The sequence below is a fragment of the Falco cherrug genome, chromosome 2 (assembly GCF_023634085.1).
Source record: "Falco cherrug isolate bFalChe1 chromosome 2, bFalChe1.pri, whole genome shotgun sequence".
NCBI classification, from domain to species: domain Eukaryota; kingdom Metazoa; phylum Chordata; class Aves; order Falconiformes; family Falconidae; genus Falco; species Falco cherrug.
The window spans coordinates 100,792,224-100,809,083 of record NC_073698.1 but is presented as its reverse complement, the minus strand read 5'-3'; the positions used below and the strand labels follow the sequence as shown (position 1 = coordinate 100,809,083).

General features: G+C 40.1%; 1 protein-coding gene across 3 annotated transcripts in view; it reads right to left on the bottom strand.

The window, feature by feature from the left end:
- Window positions 1–16,409, bottom strand: part of SCAF4 (SR-related CTD associated factor 4) — a 47,081-nt gene extending 30,672 nt beyond the window's left edge. For 2 of the 3 annotated variants that reach the window (XM_055703405.1, XM_055703407.1), the window contains exons 1-5: window positions 16,097–16,408; window positions 4,463–4,546; window positions 3,841–3,885; window positions 2,828–2,989; window positions 458–593 (exon numbers count right to left, since the gene is read on the bottom strand). In XM_055703405.1, the coding sequence (XP_055559380.1) occupies window positions 458–593; window positions 2,828–2,989; window positions 3,841–3,885; window positions 4,463–4,546; window positions 16,097–16,126 (457 nt within the window). In that variant the 5' untranslated portion in view covers window positions 16,127–16,408. Of the gene's footprint in view, window positions 1–457; window positions 594–2,827; window positions 2,990–3,840; window positions 3,886–4,462; window positions 4,547–16,096 lie in introns of all 3 variants that reach the window. The other variant, XM_055703406.1, reaches the window with a different exon arrangement.
- Between the last annotated feature and the right edge of the window lie 451 nt (window positions 16,410–16,860).

Sequence of the window (16,860 nt, the reverse complement as noted above, 5' to 3'; positions counted from 1 at the left end):
ACAGCTGTTTCTTCCAGGTACTAAGCTGATTCAAAGAAGCATGAAGCTCTAAAACATGTAAGATCATGTTTTATTTATTCAGACTCTAACAATCAAAAAAAAATACATCAGAATTATAAAATTGAGAAGCAACAGAAAAATATTTCAGACCAAAAGAAAAAAAGAAAACATTTTTTTTTAAGAGGGGACCTTGAATTCATCTGTAAGTGAAGTGTGCACATATGCATACACAATATAAATTTCAGGTATTTTCCAAATAAGTGTTCACATTCTGGTAATTTCTGAAGTACAGTATCAACATTTATTTAGAATTAATTCAGCTGCTCCACAGAACAGTGACAACAAAGTTGAGTTTATTAATATGCTACTGTTGCAACTGATAGTAGGCACTTCAATGTGAAGGCAAACAAGCTATCATCACTTGCCCTTTTAAAAGATGTTATAATGTCATTCATACCTTCATTATTAGTAGCATTTTCTGTCATTGGTGCAGTGGCACTAGTTCCTGCTGCCATATCCAGAAGAGGCTGAATTATTTCAATTTTAAATACTCCGTTTTTTTGCCAAAGGTTCAGGACACGGACTATTTTACTCTGTTGAAACAAAAGGAAGCATCAATGCTAAATATAGCTCTCCTAATTCACAGACGCCAAATTTATCTTCTCTATGTTGAGAGGAAAGGTTTGAACAGTATAGGAATTCAACATAATAAGGCATACCTACTTAACAACTCCTGCCTTGTCACATAGGTCAGCAAGACCTTTTATGTGGCAAAGACAAAAACTGCCAACTTATTTTACTGTCTGTTTTAATAGAAAGCAACTAGGCTTGATATACAACAGAGGAAGTCACATCAGCCCCACCATTTCTTTATGACGGACGGTCATAAAGGGATAAAACAAACAACAAATGTGACAAGAGACAGAGAGAATCAACATGAGCTGGAAAACCCTAATGAAGAAAGGGGCAATAGACCATAAAACACCAGAACAAAGCTTTAAAGTTGAGATAGAAGACTGACTGCTTGAATTTTTTTCTACTAACCCAACAATTCTATGTTGACACCAGAAAACCCAACTCTATCATTATTCAAATGATCAGGAAAGCAAGTGAAAAACACTGCAGAATGATTAAATTAGAACCTCTGACTGTCAGCTGTTATTTTAAGCTGGTTTCTTTTTTTAACATTAAGAACAATGAAGCTTTCAGGAACAAGCTGGAAATTAGTCTTTCCTTCTTTAGGCCAGTATTAAACAATACTATCTAACTACATGTGCTGCTTCAGTTGAAGCATGCAAGCTGGTGGAAGTCAGAATACATGTTATATTGACATACCTGTCCTTTTTATATACTTAGCCATCTGACTCACAAACACATACATTTTAAGTACTTTTTACTTCTACTGTAGCTGCTAAGAATGAATCGATTCTGTTACTTCTTGTTTCAACAATAAAATGCCTTACTGTGACTCAGTTAAATACACCCATGCAAATCCACCTATACTTTTGTAAACTAAATGATTGAAGAATTTCACAAAATGTTTTCTACAATACGATTAATTAGAAAGCAATCTGAAATGCTATTTTTAAGTAAGATTTTGGTCTGAAAAACAGTGAACTTTACAACAGCAGCATTTTTTGGCTTTGGGTACTCAATCTCTCAAAAATACTTGAAAATAATATGAAGGCCAAAAAATGAGTAAATTTAGTAGTCTTGTTTTTAGTCACACATTAAAATTACAGAAAGGGCTGTTAAAAAAAAAGTAGTATCATTTTCCTTGGATATCAGCCATAATTGTTGTGTATCTGCAGATCAGGTTTTTTGTTTAGGTACTGGAAATTTATTAAAGCAAGCGTGTTATAAACAGTACTATTCCCCTAGTGGAAAGCATCTGAATTATTTTAGCAGTGAAGTCTCCAGTAGTTCCATACAAAAGACAGATAGTCTAATTCATTTAGATGAACAAAATGGTAACCACAAAGACAGAAAGAACGTACTGCTGTATCTCACCAGGATATCGACCCAGAAGCTCCAGAATATCAAACTCAAGGTCTAAAGATCTGAATGTTCCACATTAGGAAACTACAGCACATTAAAGCCTTTCAAAAGCTTAGAAATTTAGAGGGAAAGTCAGTTAGAAAAAGACTGGTTTGCCCTTACAGTACTACTATTAAGAAAAAGAGTGAGTAGGCAATTTTTGGAAACCAACTAGCAACTTCTAGAACACACTTATCTTGGGAATCTTTTGAAATTGTTCTGACAAGGCATGAAAACCATCTTCTGTTAGTAGAAACCTGAACTATCATGAATTTGGGACACTTTCCGAGCCTCCGTTCTATCAGCAAGTACAGCAAAACTAAGAAAAACTGAGGCCTTAAATCAGTCTTGAAAATGGAGAGCAGCAATGAAATTCTGAAATATGGGATTTATAAAGATTGGAGAAACCAACTTGATGATTTTCACAGAAAATATTTGAGAGCAGAATCTTCACACCAGAGCTTCTCCTATAAAACTTCATTTTTGTGGGAAACGCCACCTTCCATAGTTAAGTTAGACTGAAGGAGCCTCAAGGACAGTTCTGGCATAGTGTTAAAGTGTCTCGCACAGGCAAAAAAAACCCTGATGAAATTAGGCAAAACAAATACTTTAACTAGAACTTTCATTTGATTATCACCTTCAATAATCCTGCTCAGCATGTTTTAACCATTTCATATATTAACATTCACTACCATGGGCATAGAGAATCACCATATTAGCTTCCATGTAAGTGGAAACACCAAGACAGCACTGTTATCAATTCACAACACTTGAGAAATCATAGTTGTACCTTGTCTTCAGATGGACAGAGATACAAATACTGGAATGTGGCAGTAATATTTTTAGAGAATCTTGGCCCAAAAACATCTTTGTCTGTTCCAAACTGGTGACGAGACTGACGAACAATAGAGTCAATAACATACAATCCAGGGACTTTATATTCCGGTTTGCACTGAAAACATACAAATAATTTTCCGTTATGCAGTGATACTAACAAGATAACATGCATTCACCTTAGATATATACCTGGGTAGAAAAAAACCAATTTGTTTTATGTGGAATTCTCTTAGTGCTTTACTTTTGTTTTGTTTATAGAAATGGAAAAGAAAGAAGAAAAACATGCTTTCACATTTGGGACAAGGTAAATATACTTAGATAGCTTGAAACAGTCTTTATCTTCTCAATCACTGCTTTTAAAGTACCTTTAGCCTGACAACATGCAAGTGCAACAGGTCTACTACATTACAGTAGAGATGTTGTAACTCTGCAATCAACCTACCTCACACTCAACGCACCAAACTACTTCCACCAACTCTACTCTCCAAAATTTAATGCAAAGTCCTTCTCTTCAGAAGTCTCTGAATGAAAGACATTACTCTTTCTGTTCACTCAGAGGAACCTGCTTTAGGCAGCATGATATGGTTTTAGCGAGTATTACATTCTAGCCTGTTGTTCTACATGCCTAGGCAAGCATGAAAACTGTCTGAAAATATGTATTATCTTAGTCAGTGAAAACTAATTTGAAGTTCAGTACTTTTAGTTTCCTCCTCAGTTGCTGGGTAAAGGAGAAAGGGGTAATGTCACTTTTTTTTCCCCTCCTCTTCCTAATGGATAATGTAATACCCTCATAACTAAAATGAGATTATACAGACAAAGAGAAACCAAAACATATAAATTCCTAACAAAACAGAACTTTGTCCCTCAATCCCTATATACAGAAGCCTTTCTAGTTATTTACTAGCATTATTGGTAATATCTAGAAACAGATGCAGACAGTATCTTTATCAGTAGATAGTTTTTTACCTTTTTGATGAACTTCTCTACAATCTGGACAACATGCTTGTAGAGCTGGAAAATAAATACATGTATTAATTAATCATTACTCAACAGTGGCACATCATTTTAACTCTTTGTGCTTACTACCATTTAGGAAAGAGTCACATTCTAAAAAGAAGTATGTTATCAAGCTAAGTTAATCAAACACAGAGAAAGATTTCATGGGGGGAACAGATAAGCCATCCTTTCTATCCGGAGTGTGTCAATGTGTAAAAGACATACTACATCTAGAGTATTAATGAGAGCTTTCTGGATTTACTCTCTAAGGAAGTCTGTTATGTTTTAATATGCTAAGGTACAGTTGCATCCTGCAACATTTAAAATTTTATTACACAGAAATCACAACACCCTAGTGGGTGTAGCATTAAAAAGCAATGATTCAAAAAAATCAAGCTGTCATTATACAACTAGTCTAAAACCAAGACATGATATTCACCACCCACTGGTTTCTAGATAACATTCTTCACACCACCTAGAATTAAACATCCATGAAGCTAAGACTGGGAAATCCAGAGATGCATTTACTTAGAACTAAAATAATAAAACATTGCTACTGTTACAGTTTCATGTTTGTTCCTTTGTACTTTACCTTAATAGCTTTAATGGCAGCTTTTGTGATAAGAATCATTTTTGCTCGGGAAATAGGAGGTTTCATCTCCATCAGTGAAAAGAGCTAAACAGGGAAAACAAATATTAAAAATGTATCCTGAAGTCTAAGCAGTTAACCAAAAAGACAACATTTCAGACAACCAACTGATTACTGACATTGCATACGATGTATTGCCACAATGCTGGCAGGTCCTTGAGACTAACAGGCAGACCTTTCTAGGCAATGTTCAAATCTATCTTTCTTATGAACTAACCCATACTCACTGATGTACAAAATTTACATAAGGCTGCTCTCAAAGTTTTATTTGGTTCTAAAAATCAGTACCTGCTAACCCATGGTTACAGGCACTGCTAACTTATGGTATGGGAACTTGATATTTTGCAAAAACAATATACAACAGAAATAACTGCAGCTTGATTTAAATTAGTGTGTGTATCTGCTTACCAAACAGAAATATTAGGATGGTCCTACAGATGGCTAGACTGACACAATCCTATAATCTTAAAATAATGTGCATAAAAGTATGACAACTTTCATGCATCAAGATGATCAAATCAATACAAAGGTTTGAAATTACCCTGCTATATATAGGCACAGCAAAGGTCTTTATTGGAGATGCTCCTCATTTCATTTGCTATGAGGATACCACATTATTATCAAAATAACTGCACTAACTGTTTTGGAGAATCCTCTGCACTATTCTCCATATTAATGTCACTCAGTGGAAAAGTGAAGTCCCCAAAGACAAAGTTTTTAGAAGTTACCAGTCTTTACAGATGGTAGTTTGAAGCATTCTGTGACTCTGACTTACAGAATAATTCTGATCTCATTTCTATAAACATAGCACAGACACACTATTTCAAAGAGTTTTAATCATACCAGAAGTTAAGAGTGCTATTAAGACCATTAAGCACAAAAAGGGATTCTGCAGTACTAGATTTCATTATATTTATTTTTTTTTTAAAGTCTGAATTCACAGAAAGTATATTCTATCTTCAAAACATGTAGGATACAGGTAGGATGTTCAGCTCTTCAAATCTGGAAGTGTGACACTACGCAAAAAAAAAAAAAAAACCCAACCCCAAACTTCATTTTCACAAATAGCATCATCACCATGACTTACATCTTATGTGAGGAAATTTATTACAAACCACTTTCAAAAAGTCTAGAACCTAGGCATTTAAAAAAGACGCCACTCTGTCTTCCAGTATTGACCCCTAACTCTGAAAAGTGTTAGTTTCACATTTCAGAAACTGAGATAAACTAAAATGTGCACACAGAACTGTCAGAGCTGATGAAAAATCCACAAAGAGCTGAACACAGAAAGTTGAGGGAAGAGGGATAAGTCTTCCTCAGGACCCCAGCACCACCTGAACAGCTGTGACATTCTTACGGTATTTTGCCTTCTGTAGAGGATTTTAAGAAAATGGGGAAATAAGGGATTTGGGGAAGTTTGTTTTTAAATAACAGCCCTACAGTCTGGCACTCATAAGCATGCATGATTATCTTCATGAACAGAACACACCAAAATGCAATGCGCATTTCACCACTTCCAGACCACTCTGCCTACTCTAGATCTACAGCACATTCTATATACTCCATAAGCTGCTGTTGTAATTCCACATCATAACATAACCAGTTGCAAAAACTACCGTATGCTACACTAGATTTTTACGGTATACTGTGCACACTTCTGTTCTACTAGTCACTAGACCTGGAAGCATAATCCACACTGGTTTGTCAGGATCATTCTCTCTTCTACAATCTTCCTTCCCATCTTCCAAGCAGAAAGAGAAGCCAGGACACCCCAGAACTACCTTTTAATTCTTCCTTCTATACCACAGCTAATGGTGAGGTGCTCTCCTTCATTACTTATTACTGTCTATTCTTCCAATAAACTTTATTTCTTATTTAAGCTGTGGCTTACTAAAGGTAGAATCATTATATTGTCATGATTTGTACAACGCAAAAAAGCATAGAGATCTTCAACATTTCCTTCATACACATCATCATTTTTACCCTTGGAATATTCCCCACAAATCATAGAAAAATGGGTTTGCATTACATAATTTGATTTTCCTCTCTTCACAATTACATAAAAAATAGAGCCTTTGAATACTAGCAAAAAATGTAATAAATTTGTCACAAAGCAAAATAGGACAATAAAATTATCTTAATTTGACAGTGCAATGGAAAGTTAGATGTAATTTAAAAATTTATATATATATATTTTGTTGTTAATTTAAAGCTCCAAGATACTTGTGAAGTGACCAACTTAGATTTATCCACTGTCTCAGTTAAGGAAAAAAACAATGCATAAGATAAAAAAAAAATTGGTCAGATATTTAAAGGCACGTAAAGTGATAACAAGACTTTCAGCAATACAAAATGGAAAGCCTTACACTAATAAAACACAAAGCGCAGGCATGAAGGTATTTACTTTCTTGATTCATTTCTTGTTCTAGATTTGAAAGAAGAAAAATCGTCCTTCCGAGACAGTGGTAACCTTTTTCAACACCAACATCAAGTCAAGACCATTGACTTTCCATTGCTAATATCCATAAAAGGCAAGTTCTAGTGCCAGAATATTTGATTTTTAAAGTCATCCAAGCTGCAAGACATACTTCAGGTAACATCCCTGCTTGCTGAGAAATCACAGTATGGACAAATAAAAACTGTCACGATAAAAGACAGAAGGAGAGGGGTGCCTGTGAGTTGACTTGTTTTCTTTGAAACAGCTTAATTTCAATTTCGAATTACATTCCTTTAGAATAAGTGCAAAAACTCTTGATGAATAAAGTCATTGCTATTATTAAAACTCAGGAAAATCTGTTTTAAGAGGTAATGAAAGACACACAAAAAATAAAATTCCAAAACCCAACACCCACAAACAAACCACCAGGAAGCTTAACAAATGAGGCACAGAAGGAATAAAGGAGCCAACAACAGTAAGACAAGCACTCCATATCCTTTCCTTTACACACCAAGAAGCAACTGGTCCTCCAGAAAAAGCAGCCAGTCCCACGTATCAAGAACAAAGAACACAGCATGAATGCAGCACTTCAGCATTTATATTTCAGGAACACAACTGGAGAGAACCAGGTGGAAGAGCTCATAGCAGGACAGAAGATGACAATGAACAAGTGGCAGCAAAAAATAAAAAGAAGTGCCTTGAAAGGTATCCCAGGCATGACGTTGCAACAGGGGAGAAAGGGGGGAAAAAATACAAGGAGAAACTGCCAGAGGGCAGGGAAAAGGGAAATCAGCTAGATGCACTGAAGTAGCCAGGGAGGATGCAATAAAGAATATGCTAGGTTAGAGAAGTCATTAAATTAATGAACATGAAAGGTTGAAACTTGGGCTAATAGAGCAGGAATAAACAAGAGCTTTGGAACAACAGGACTGAGCAGATCACTGTAAATTGTTCCTTTGCTGTTACAGACAGCACTCTGGGCAACAGTGACAAAAACATAGTAAAAGCAATGAGGTCAGTACACATAGGTATTTCCAGTTCAGGATGAACTACATCTGCAACATGCATCAAATCAAGTACCAAATATTTTTATACATGAAAGTATATTCACACACACACGTACGTATGTATATATATGTGTGCGTATATATATGTATTCTGTCCTCTCTTCACACACACCCCCATCACTATCTCTTGGAATAGCGCATCAAAGCCTTGTTGCCTTTTTAAATTTTCTTATGATTTTAGATTACCAAATGACTATTTTAAAGCCGATTTTTAATTAATTTTCAGTATCATAGTTACATGTGTCCAAACCATGTTTTAAAGATGGGTAAATCTAAAATTTAACAACCTTACTAGCTCCTCATGGATTTTAACTGTTAGAAGGGGAAACTGTTCAGTAAGACACCATGTACTTTATATTTGCATATGTAATATAATACGTTCAATCAGACTTGGGTCTTCTTTCATACCCATTTCCCAAACCAACATATAAAAAAACCAAACGCCAAACCTACTTTCAGAGGACCATCCTTCCAGTAATACATCTAATTCCCCCAAAGGCCACCATGATCAGCTCAAGAAACAACCTAGACAAAAATTTACACTTTATTTTGAAAAATAAAAGAAATGTGATGAATGTAACAAAGGCAATGATAATTTGCAGCTTGAGAGTGTTTCCAGTGTACTGCCTCACAACAGGAGCCAGTCCCTGGAATGCTCTGCCCTGTAAAACTTGACCTGATAGAAATGACTTGCTGTTTTTACTGACCATAACTTGGTGTTGGAGGAAAAAAAACTCATCACAAACCAGCCCCTGGTTGTTTCTTAGCTTCCTTTCCCATACAGTAACACCACTGCCTGAAGAAAAAAGCAGGAATTTAGCTCTGCCTCAACTTCTACTACCTGCTGCCCCAAATCCACTCATTTGGCAATGAAAACCACCCAGGGTATCCTGTTCACATAGGGCAAGAGACACCAGGGGAAAAGAAACGAAGTGAAACTAATAATAATTAATCCAAGGACTATTCAGGACTTTATTCAGTTTTGATAATTTCAGTAGTTTTAAGAATTCTTCTGCTGTCTGCATGGACTCTTTTACACACAAGGAAAAACTAATGCAGAAAAACTTGTAGAACGACACAGCCACAAAACATCATCAAAATCATTAAGGCAAAAGGCCGTAAGAAAAACTTTCCTATTTCAGTTATAATAGTCTCGCCTGTTGAAAGTAGTATAAAAAAAACCCCGTTGTTTTACACAAGCCCTAGCTTAGGATACCATTTCAATTAAAAATTTCCAAACATTTCTGGAACCTCCCTCCCTCCCTGTATTTGAAAATCTGTGCACTGTAGCTGCACATGTTCTGACAAGGAATCATTTCTTTGTTGCTTTGTATCAACCCATGTACTACAAAAAAGTGGTGGTATTAAAAAGCCTATTAAACGCAAGACAATACAAAATACTGATTCAAGACTATTTCTGTGTACTTTCCACAACAGTACAGATGTACAGGACAAAGTATCTACAAAGCCAAGAATCTCAAAGGCAGAAAATTCACATGCTCAATTTCAGGCTAATAAATGCAATTAAATAACAAAGATGAGCCACTCATTAAACCACAGCAGATAGCAAAAGGGAGACTAACCATATTGCCTTGCCATTTGAAGAGCATGCTAGTAACCACCCCCAAATTAAAATTCGATATGAAGTACAGAAGTACTATAGAAAACATGTGGCAGGAGTGAACCACGACAGCCTTCCAACTCAAACTTTAGAACCTGCTCCAGTTCACAAGCCCAGAGTGAGGTGTACTAAGAGAGGTGGGAAATGGGAGAAGGAACAGGATGACAGCCTTTAGTTTTCAGTCTTTGAAGCAGCAAATTATTAATTTCTGTCATCCTACAATTAATGCCCTTTCAGGGTCTATTTTAAACAGAAACCTACAACTATGGGTTTCTGAAGCAAAGGGGAGAACCACTTTTCAAATTTACCCACAGCCTTACCTCAGAATCCTAAAAAGAAAGCATGTCTGGGCACTGCATGTCTTCAGAACAAGAGCAAGCTGAAATGCAGGAATACTATCAGCTTCACTTCATGACTGAATTCATTACAAGAAAAGCAAAACCAGACAGTGATGTGTGCATGCCAGCAGAGAAGAAACAAGAGTGCCAAGGGAAAAACTAAGACACATGGTCAGAGAAAAAGGCAGATCATACACTTTCCAAACCTGAAACTACTAAGAAAAAAGTGACAGTGTCATCCAGTGAGACTTATCCCATTGGCACAGAAGGAAAAAGACCAGGCTGATATCCTTTGGGTGTCTCAAGCCTGGTGTATGACCTTAAGTCTATTCATCTGTTTTAAGCATGAGATAACATAGTAAGAAGTTAAAAATACCTTTCGAGACTTGAACTGACATCCCTGGCTTTGCTCGCTTGCTTAAGTTCCTCTGCCATAAAAAAGCCTCTATTTACAAATAAAGAGCTACAACTCCATTTTATATACTTACTAAATAAAAGCCACAGAAAAGAAGCAGCACAGATAGAAGCATGATCTACTGAAAGAAACACAGTGTTTAGTGATTAGCGGATATTGAGCACTCAAGTCACTGTTAACAATACTCTCGTACAATTTTTCCTTTCTCCAGTTTTCACAGAGCAGTCTAACATGCCCTCAACAATTTCAAGTCTTAGGTGTCCAAGAACATTCCCCTAAGCAGGCTCTGTATACACATATGACACGGTCAGTACTCTGTACATTCATTATTTTTTTGTAATGTATTTTATTTATGCATTTAGAAATCACCCTACAAGTCACTTAGAGGCAATTAATTGCAGCTATTTGTTCATGTGCCTACAGAAAAAAAAGGATGATGGAAGGCATACTAACAAGCACAGATACCATACTATTTTGTTATCAAAACACCACTGCTATTAATGCATGATCAGATCTTTAAAAGGTAGATGTTTTAAATAATACACGCAGGTCCAAAGATTTGTCAGCTACATACATTTTCCTTCCCCTATATAATTCATTGGTTCCTTTCCCCTTCAGGTCCCCACTCCTCCTTGAGCTACTAAGAAAAGGAAAAAGATAATGATGTCTGCTAAACTTCTGTTAAGCTATGTCTCAGAGGATCAGTGTAAGTTTTAAATGCTTGACCATCACCTCTCCAGCATATCAAGTATTAGGTGCTGCAGAAGGTAAAAGATCACCACAGAATTCACGGCCATCAGGCTACATTCTTCGGAAAATAAAGTGAGATTTAAACTAGACCAGATATGAACCCCAGGCAATGAAGCTAAATAGTACTTCATCAGCTAAGCTACTTCTGTGGCCTAGAAAGACCATTCACAAATTCTGAATCACTGGGATGGGAAGAAACATCTTTACAAAAGACACTCATATGAAAATAACATCATAAAAGTACACAGAACAGAATTTTATTTTCTACACAAATATTTTTGAAATTTAACTGCCTCTTAGGATCAGTGCTGTGCTCAGAAGTCCAGCATGTCTCCTGGAAAGCTGTTCATCGCATTTCTTCTCTTACCATGAATTCTCTACTAGAATGCCACAGCTTTCAGTATTCCTGGAAACAGTTCAGTCCAGTAGCAAGACACAGCTCTTTCATCACAGCGAAGAAGACCCTTCAATTACCATGATACAGTCATAAAAGCAACAAAGCAATTTCCATCCCAAAAGAGCTGCACACTACTTCAGACATCATTTTGGTCTGGGTCTCACAGTTTAGGAAAGGGACTGAACTCACTCTAAAACTCTAGCAGCACTCCCCTATCTTTCTCTCCCTCTACCCCATCCAAATAGCACTTGAACTGCTGCTTAAGCACTCTCCGAGGACATCTGGGAGGCAGCACTAACTTAGAAATACAGCCTTTTGCACCTACTGGAAAACAGGAATATTTTTAGGCAGCTACAACAGGTAGCAGTTTTCACTGTTTTCTTAAAGAGACAAAGGGTGCCAAAATTCACAAAAGACTACGTTAATCTTTCCTCCAACCACAGATACTGGTAGTCAGGTCCTTGCTGCTTTGCCATACAAGAGAGGGAATCAAACTGGGATTCATGAGTTCCAGTAACCACTCAAGAGCCACTGTGAAGGATATCCTGCTAAACTCTATTTATAGAACCTGGAGAGGGCAGGGGAAGAACAGGGAGCAACAGATTGTAGTAGAACATGCAAACTGGAGTCTTACCATCAGCATAAGATAGCTATACTAGACCAAAATGCAACTGCTCAGTTCACTGAATATGGATAAATAGTAAAGAAGAAAACTGCAGTTCTAACTTTAAATAAACAGCCCACAAAATATCTACCCTGTTTGTGATCTAGGCATGCTCAAGTGGGATATCAATTGTTTCAGTGGTACAGATTAACTATTACCAACGTGAGACACACAATTAGGTGAATATACTGCATTACTCAATACAAATATATGATTACAAAATAGGAAATTTGACTTTATTCTACTTCCAGCAGCAAGACCGTGAATAAATCTCTCTTTCTAACTTTTATAACCAGTAAACTATCCCTCAACTTCTTCAGATTACAGAAAACACATATCCCCTAAACTAAAATATGAAAAGGATTAAAACCTTTATAAACCATGGTTTTGGAGTTTGGAGGGTTTTTTTAGGAAAATGTTTACTTGTTTTCTTAAAAGGTAACAAGGTTTTGCACCATTACCAGGCTCTCTTTTGTGATTTACTTACACTTTACTATTAATTTAACACAACATATACACCTAACAGTACATGAATTCTAACTCATTCTTCCAGGATACAGTTTGAACTAATTTCCTCAGGGAAAATATACTATACTACATAACTGTCAAATTCCAATTATTTGGTTGGTAATATCTGCTTAGAGTTTGCTGCTTTATTTTTATCCAGCTGTACATGTTTGGTCAACACAAAAAATGCGCTTGCTCCTGTAGGAAAATGAGACTTTTTAAGAGGTACACTTACTGGTAAACTTGCATTCAAATATAGGTACAAAGAACAGGACTACAGCAATGGGCAACACAATCAAACACGATCAAATTACGCAAGCCGTGTAAGTTACCACCCATTGCCAGAGCCAAACTAATTGACTCTTAAGTGTTCTCTCCCAGCTTGCCACAATTACTAAGTGTAATGCTAGCTCAAACCTCTCGAAGTTTTACCTCACAATTCACATGGGCAGCTAGGACCATATACTTATCACAATTAGCTGACAGGCAGAAACTTGTTATTTCACTGCAACATAATCATACATACTGTCAGAAGCCTATAACCCAAAGGGCAGAAACTGAACTTCCAAGCAGAATTGGAACCTAAGTCACACAAAACTACTAATGGTTTCTACTGGAGGGGATGAACAGATTCAACCAAAACAAAACAGTTCAAATTGCATAAATCAAAGTGTTGCCGACGTTCTTCTTCTCAGACAAGAGCTTGGGGAGGAAGAGAAGACAGATACTAACCTAATAGCTTAGAAAATGCCTAATTTACAGCCATGATTGGAACTCGGACCTCCCACCACGCAAGAAATTGCTGTAATCACCAAACCCACCCTAAAAAATCCCAAACCATCCCATCACTTGAAGCAGCACATGCAGACTGGCAAAAAGCTGACAGCTGCCACCTCCACATAAGAGACGGTAAAGCCAGAAGCACATCACCTCTAACATCCATGGGAAGTCCAGCACAAAACTTGTGCCTACTGCAGATTAATTTGCTATTGTAAAACCACAATTCTCTGTCTACAGTGGTATTGTACAGCCAGCAAGTTCAGGAATTCTTGGCCTACAGTATATTCTGTAGATGCCCCAGTCTTCACTGTTGAAGCTATTCCACTCTCAATAAAATAATCACATATTCACTGAACAGAGACTGGTACTTCTGTAGTCCTCACAACGTCTACACATTGTAAGACGTCTTCCAGACAAAATGAGTTCTCACACACTCACTAGCGTGCGCTATTCCCACCATTCTGTGAGGAACGTTGAGAGCTTTTGTAAAACAGTTCTTTCACTTTCTCTGCTTTCACTGAGCCCAGAAATGGAACAATATCTGACTGTAAATCTTACCCTCCTCACACTTTATTTCAGTATGTATTGGTTTGCATGCACAGCTTCAGGCAACACATGCTGGAAAGCTAAGAGAACAGTTTAAGATCTGGACTTTATGTTCTTAGCTAGTATCATAAACACATCTTCTGAGAACAGGACAGTAATTACACAAACCTTGAATCTATTAACATGCTAGCTTTACACATAGGTAGTCATTTGCAACCAGTCATACATACAAATGATTGCAGAATGGGCATTTTAGCAAGTATAGTTTTTCTTCCCCATAACTGATGTCCAAATAAAATCCAGTGGTTTACCACCTCTCAGCTGCCAGCCATCAGAATTTCACTCAGTATTTCTGATTGTATTGAAGAAAAGTAACATACTTCTACTACATCTGAGATGAAAATACATGAAATAAAACATGCCCACTTCTAAAACAGGGATTAGTCACAGAATACCATGAAACACTGCTTTGACTCTAAAATCATATATACTTTCACCACCGGAACAGCAGCAGAAGTGGGTTTTATTGTTTGAGAAAAAACACTAAGTTTTATCAGGTAGCACCATGTTGAAATGAATGACATGAACGTAATCACCTGCTAAAACTTCTGTTTATATTTGGTCAGGTAAAAATATTTCTGTCCTCTGTTTACATGAAAATTGACAATCCCGCACGCGTGCAATTCTATTTTAATGCATTTGGCAAGATTGCCTTGTACCCTTCCATACCACAGCACAATACACACACAGCACGGGTGTACTGGAAACAGCACAATACACCAATAACATGGGCAAATAAAGAATAAAACCATTAACAGGAGGCATATGCTATCTACTTTTCGCTTTGTACTTATATAATTTTGTTAAGGATGAGCCGATTTTTCGGTTGTGCATGTGTATATGACAAGCAGTTGCAGAGAGTGAACTTTACACAGCATGACTTCATCACATGAGAGTAGCCTGCCATTTTTCCTGTTTCTGTTCAGCAAGCACGCACAGCAACCTAACCTTCAAAACGCATTAAACATTCTGGAATAGGTTCTGCCTTAGCTTTAACTGATTATCTGCAAGGTGAATACGCACATTCTGTAGTCCGTACAAGACCTGCAAAAGTCAAACTGTCAAACTGAGGCGGAAACGTCACCTAATCTAAGAATCCTTTTAAGTTACGTGTCAAACACTTTATAAAGTAGAGGTTAGATATTTTGTGATATACTATGAAAAAACCAATCGCAATCCATTTTGTTTCCAATTCCGATTAGCTGACTAAGGAATAATGATAATAAAAAAATTATCAAAAGAGGACAGGGAGCTCCCATGCACCATGAAAGGAAGCTGAAAGCCTTACGCTTTCCCATCTACCTCCCGTGTCCCCAGTGCTGGGGTCGATCCCTTAGTCCCGTCCCCACGCGTGGTTTCCACACAAGAGCCAAGTCCCCTCGCAATTTCCCCTCCCGGTATTCCACCTCCAGCCTACCCTACGTGCTGCCCGTTCACATGGCAGCTCTCTCGCCAAACCGCTGCGAGGAAATATGAAAGTGCCTCGCGCCCTGAAACGCGGCTTCCCCCGCCTTAACGACCCGCACGCAACGGGAACGCCTTGCGACGGGGTCCCCGGCTGGGGCGCTCTTCAGCGGGGCGAGAAGGAAATCGGGGGGGAGGGAGCACACCGGGAGGGCCCGCGGGTCCCTCAGCGCTGCCTCTGCCCCCCGGCCCGTGCGGGAAGCCGGGCTGCGGCGTCGCCCGGGGAACGCTCCCGGCCGCCGCACCCGCCGCGGCGGGCCTGACCCCGCTGGCCTCCATTTTACTCAAGAGACCCGATCTCCTCCCCCGCCCGCCACTGGGGCCGGCGGGAGGCCCCGGCCCGAGCCAGGCCGAGCGCTGCCCGGGCCCTCCCCGGCGCAGGCCGCTGGCGGCGCAGCACCGGGCCCGCGCGGCCCGCAGCCGGAAGCCGAGCGCGGGGTGGGGGGGAGCGATGGCGGCCACCGTGACCCCCCCGGCCCCGCCGCGGCCCCCCGGCCCGCGCTCCCCTCCCCCGCGCTCCCCGGCTCCCACCTCCTGGTTGAAGGCGTTCACGGCCTCCATGTTGGCGGCGGCGGCGGCTGATGCGGGCGGGCGGGCGGACGCCCGCGCGGGGGAGGGGAGGGGGAGGAGGGGCAGCTCGGTCTCGCTCAGGGGCTGCGCGCGGGCATGGCCGTTCGGCGGCGGCGGGGCTCGCGCTCTCCCCTCTCCCTCGCGCTCTCGGTGCGGCGTCTCGCTGGCAGGGCCCCGGCACAGACCGTCTCTCCCAGCGGGATGGCGGAGCCCACGCCGCGCACAGCACCCTGGGATCGTGCAGGCCTCCCGGCCCCGCGCCACCCACAGGAGGGGGGGAGGGGGGAGGGGGAGGAGAGGGAGGAAGCGCGCGCGGCGCGGCGCGGCGCGTCCACCACGTGACCCGGGGCCGGGTTACTGCCCGGGCCCCGCCATGTCAGCGCCGGCCCCGCCCCCGGGGAGGGGAAATGGCGGGGTGAGGCCCGCGGCGCCCTGTCGCCTGGCGCCCGGTAGCCGCCGCGGTTGTTGCGTGTCTGCGGTCGTTGCTTGGGCTGGGGGCCTGAGCCCGGAGGCTGCGGGGCTCGTCCCCTTGGGCCAGGCCGCAGCTTCTGTGGCGTTGTTGGGGGCCGGGCCTGGCTCGGCTCCCTGAGGCGGTCGCTGCGGGGCGGGCTGCGTGTCTGGGCGGAGGAGCTGAGAGGGGAGCTGGGGTGAAAGCAGTGCCAGCTTCCATCTTCACACTTAAAAAATACTGGTTTTTCTACCCCCCCCGTAGTCGAGTCTCACAG